This window comes from Cibotium barometz, chromosome 7, assembly GCF_041138505.1.
Source record: "Cibotium barometz isolate CiBa-2024 chromosome 7, ASM4113850v1, whole genome shotgun sequence".
In the NCBI taxonomy this organism is placed as follows: Eukaryota; Viridiplantae; Streptophyta; class Polypodiopsida; order Cyatheales; family Cibotiaceae; genus Cibotium; species Cibotium barometz.
This window is the reverse complement of record NC_141052.1, coordinates 45,659,557-45,664,774: the sequence shown is the minus strand read 5'-3', so window position 1 is coordinate 45,664,774 and position 5,218 is coordinate 45,659,557. Positions and strand designations below refer to the sequence as shown.

The following is a 5,218-nucleotide window of genomic DNA, read 5'->3' as shown; positions in this document are numbered from 1 at the left end:
CAGTAGAATAGTAAAGTGGAGCATGTTGTGTGTACAGTAGAATATTAAAAATGCTTTCAGCGCGTGTATACGGCCATAGCTTCTTCTTCTTTCTTATATAAAGGCTTTCAGCGCGTGTATATGGCCACATCTTCTTCTTCTTCTTCTTCTTTCTGTGAAGAAGTGTATACCACATCTTCAGAGCAGCAGCAGCAGACCCCCCCCAAAAACACACACGCGAGATAATTAAACTTTAGCACAACTGTACTTCGACCACAGATCTGCCACACAATATTAACCACTTCAATTTTGATCCCTGCAATGCCTGGCCTTCCTATTCCTCGTATTGACATCCAGCCCTGCACTACTATTGCTCGATTCGAGGAAATGACCCAGAACGCAGCTCGAGTTCAAGAGTCATTGTTAAATTCTATACTTAAAGAGAATGCTTCTTGCGAGTATCTTCAAAATTTTGGTTTGCCCACCGACGGACGCAGTATTGATCCCCTCACTTTCAAAAGCTGTGTGCCCATGATCACCCACGCTGACTTGAAGCCTTACATACAGAGGATTGTGGATGGTGAAAATTCATCCATTCTTACTGCATCTCCCATCGATGCCATCTGCTTAAGGTATGTGTGTAATATAATACAAATTATAAGTATTCAATTCAATCCCATTCTCTCTCTTTGCTTTCTTCGATTGCATTATTAATGTATGCATATATATATATATGTATAATTGCTCTTCTTGTAATCTAAGAAGCACGTATTATTTGTCTCGAAGAAGATGCAGTAATTAGTCCAGGTCAATCAATGAATTACTTCTTCTTCTTCCTCTGCTTCTTTTTTTCTACGGACTCCTGAAGTGCTGCATAATTCGATTGTTCATTCATGAAATACGTCAGTGCAAAATTCGATTAATCCTTCATGAAATTCTTGCATACTGTATGTAATTCAGCTCTGGAACTACTGATACACGAGAAAAATACCTTCCATTCCATGAAGGTTTGAAGGCGGGCACTTTGGCGGTGGCTAGTATCGCTGCTGCATTCAGAGATCGGTGAGTAGTTTGAATAATTTGCACCAATATTTATATCTTTGCTGCTGTGATATTGCCTAGAGAGCAATAAGAAGAGCTTAAGCATTATAATTCACAATTCTTGAATATGCGCATCCGATTTTTTAAAAACTAATAATGATTTGTGTACTTGTATATCCTGCAGCGTGTATCCGATCGAATCAGGAGCAAGAATACTGGAGTTCCTCTTTTGTGGGAAATTCTTCCCTACAAAAGGAGGATTAAGGGCTGGGACTGCAACGACCCACATGATTAGGAGTGATGTGTTCAAATTGAGGCAGAAGCGCAATGGGATGAGGGCATGCAGTCCAGACGAGGTGGTACTTGGCTCAGACTGCAGGCAGTCCATGTATTGCCACTTATTATGCGGGCTTCTTTACAGTGAAGAAGTGGAAGTGTTAAGCTCACCCTTTGCATACACGTTAGTGGAGGCTTTGAGAGCCTTGGAAAGCGAGTGGCAAGACCTGTGCGAAGACATCAGGGTAGGGAAATTAAGCCCTAAAATCACAGATCATACGCTTCGGGTTGCAGTAGGCGACATTCTGAGTCCAAATCCTACGCTAGCAGAAGGGATCTCGATGAAGTGTAGAGGTTTGATGATGGGTGATTGGAATGGAGTGATAGAGGCGTTGTGGCCCCGGTGTAAATATGTCCTCTCGATAATGACGGGGGCGATGGAGACTTACATGGAGAAACTGCAGCGTTATGCAGGCTCGAAGGTGCCCTTGGTTAGCGCTGACTATGGTGCCACCGAGGGTTGGATCGGGGTTAATATTAACCCGAGGTCAAGCCCCCCGAGCGGCGTTTCTTTCACTCTTGTGCCCAGCCTAGCCTTCTTCGAGTTCATCCCCTTGCACAGGTCTACCAGCATTAAGGCCGGCGGCGCCGTTGACGACGACCACAACGCTGCCGCTGCTCTCAATGGTCCCACCAGCTCTTCAGCTGCTACGTACGACGAGGGCTCCCCCGTTGGCCTCGCTGAGGTGAAAGTTGGCCAGGAGTACGAGATCGTCATGACGACCCAATGGGGTAAGCGAGTTTCTTCCTTCCTTATACCAGCAGCAGCTGCACGCACATTATTATTGCTGTCTTTCAACTGCTGTCACAAGCCCCCCTTCCCTCTCTCTTAACATAAAAAGAAAGTGTGGCCTAATGCTTTAATCGTTCGATAAATGGGGATTAAGATTCTAACTCTCGTTGTATTCCATTTTTTGGCTTGATCACAGGACTGTATAGGTATCGGCTCGGAGATGTGGTGAGGGTAACAGGCTTCTACAACACGGCCCCGCAATTCGCCTATGTGTGCAGGAAGAATGTGGTGCTCAGCATAAACATAGACAAGAACACGGAGAAGGATTTGAAAATGGTGGTCAACCGAGCAGCCAAGCGGCTGGCAGAAGCGAGCGGGAAGTCCATTGAGCTGGTGGACTACACTAGCTACGCAGACCGTAAGACGGCGCCGGGGCACTACGTCATCTTCTGGGAGGTGGTGGCCAGTGACGAGCTGCACAAGAGGCCGCCGTGTCAACAACAGCAATTACAAGAGGATAATCTCATTGAAAATAATATTCAGCTCCAACAGTGGCTTGCCGATTGCGCCACCCTCATGGACCGTGCCTTCGTTGAGCCCGGCTACGTCACCTCTCGCAAAATGAGCACCATTGGTGCCCTCGAGCTTTGTGTGGTCCAGCGTGGAACCTTTTCAAGGCTTCTAGACCGCTTCTTGTCCAAAGGGGCCGCCATCACACAGTACAAAACCCCCCGCTGCGTCGTCTCTTCCGACGTCCTCTCCATTCTCCGGAATAGTACCTCCACCGCCCTTTTCAGCTCAGCCACCTTCTCCTAGGGCCGGGCGGCCACCACGTTGGCCAAGAGTTTTTATTTCTTTCTCAAGCCTTCTTAAAGGGACTTTTTCTCGACACAAAGCTGCCGTGTGGCCCCCCGGATGTCACGCACGTTATTAAACAGCCTTAATAACTTGCAAGATGAGATTCCAAAGAGATCATTGGAAGGAAGCAGAGTTCCGGAAGAACGTCTTACTGAGCTGGATTAAAAACCTTCTCATTGTAATTTGAAGAAGAAATTGACTGTTTTGACAAGGCATTCCTCTATTTTTTTAAAACAAAATATAACTAAAACTTGAAAATTTTGAAGAGGATTCTTTTCCTTCTCCTATAAATTTGAGCAAAAGCTTTGCACAAATACGAACAAGTTCTAGGCTAAGTTGAACCATTCTTTTTCTCGAACCCTGATTGGAAGGGCATGCTTCTTTTCATTTCTTTAAAAGGGTACTCCAACTCTAGTCCTGATATACAAAAAGTGAGAGATTCAGTACTTTGAATTCATTTAAACATGATATTTAAGGAAAGTAATTACCATTAGTATTCTCACTCTGCAAAGGTTTGTTTAAGAGTGTTGTGTGCCCCCCCCATATGTCAGGCACATTATTATTAAATAGCCTTCAGAACTTGAAGGGCAACCCCAAGATTAGAATCATTAGATTCGATTTGAAGGGCCCATAGATTAAACCTCCATTTCTTTTCTTTGTGATGAACAGAGATCATTGGAAGGGCATGCTTCTTTTCCTTCTCCTCATCTCTATATTATCGTAAGGAAGAAGGCCGATTTGCCACGTGTGGTAGCCAAAGAGGAATTTGAATTTGAATTTGAATTTTTGGGAAAGAAGAAGAGAATTTAAAGCATTCTCTTCAATAAAAGATTTTTTTGAATTTGAAAAAAAAGAGATTTGAATGCTTTTCGGGAGAGGACGGTAGGTTGATGATTGCCGAAGTTTGGGAGATGATTTGGCGATGGGGGACCCTATGCATCTCCCTCCCTTTCTCTTCTTCTTTTTTGATCTTTGACTTATTCTTTTTGCATGCTTGTTTAGGTTACTTTCTACAATATTCTTTTGCTTAACTCACTTTCTACTATTCTCATTTGCTTTTCACAACTTCTTCTTTTTTCTTAAGTGTGATGTTTCTTTTTTTAATGGTTCGACACGTGTGGCATACTTTTTTTAAAACTTTTCTATTATATATGTTGTTGAAACTCTGTGTGTGTGTGTGTGTGTGAGAGAGAGAGAGAGAGAGAGAGAGAGAGAAAGAGAGAATGTGTGTTCTTTTAATAGTTATGATGTATAGAGAAAAATGCATGCTTTATTAAAAAAAATGAACGTTTACGCGAGAGAGAGAGAGAGAGAGAGAGAGAGAGAGAGAGAGAGAGAATGTGTGTTTTTTTAATAGTTATGATGTACAGAGAGAGAATGCATGATGTATGTATGTATTTATGCATTTGTGTGTGTGTAGCCTAATAGATATGTAATCTAATATTTCTATTTGTATAATAGGATTTAAGAGAGAGAGAGAGAGATATATATAGTTACACACACACATATATAGCTACACACACATATATAGCTACACACAAACACACGTATATAGCCTAAAGTCTAATATATATATGTGTGTGTGTGTGTATTTTTAGGCTATATATATTTTAGGCCACACACATACACTCACATATGGCTGAAAAATGTATTAGGCTATATGTGCTTATTATACACACACAAAAAATCAAATATATATATTGCATAAAATAAATATAATACATTATATAAATATAGACATAGATATATTAGGGTTTATATATGCTTTAGACTATGTGTGTGTGTGTGTGTGTGTGTGTGAATTTGAAGAGTTGGCAAAATATTTGAATTGGAGCTTCTATGTTGAAATATAAGTGGCAGAAATAAATTTATTGATGTTGAATAGTCAACAAAAAGCCATGGTTATGGAAGTCTTCAAGAGCTTGAGAATATTTTCGAAGAAACGCGTCTAATATAGAAGATAACTAGCAAAATAACTCCTTAACGCCGAAATAATCCAAGTAATAATGCACTGAAGAAGTCTTTAAAAGGTTTGAAAATTTTCATTAAAGAATGCTCCATCAAGTTTTATCCACGTGGTGAAATTTTACTTTTTTAGAGCTCCCTCTCTTTCCTTTTCTTTTTTGTAGCCAATGAAGGCTTTGAGCGTATAGCAATATGAGCCTTTAAAGCATATGTAATAGGTAATCTTTGAGAGTTATAAGATTTTGAAAAATCTTATAACAATTTTAAGCTTCAAAGCTTAGAAAGCTTAGCTTAGGCTTTTTAAAA

General features: G+C 41.1%; 1 protein-coding gene across 1 annotated transcript; it reads left to right on the top strand.

Moving 5' to 3' along the window:
* The first annotated feature begins 277 nt into the window (after positions 1 to 277).
* LOC147637077 (jasmonoyl--L-amino acid synthetase GH3.5-like) lies at positions 278 to 3,110 on the top strand. Its single transcript, XM_086800694.1, has 4 exons — positions 278 to 611; positions 940 to 1,041; positions 1,205 to 2,088; positions 2,286 to 3,110. The coding sequence occupies exons 1-4, from the start codon at positions 301 to 303 to the stop codon at positions 2,903 to 2,905; spliced, it is 1,917 nt and encodes a 638-aa protein (XP_086656820.1). The 5' UTR covers positions 278 to 300; the 3' UTR covers positions 2,906 to 3,110.
* Positions 3,111 to 5,218: the final 2,108 nt, after the last annotated feature.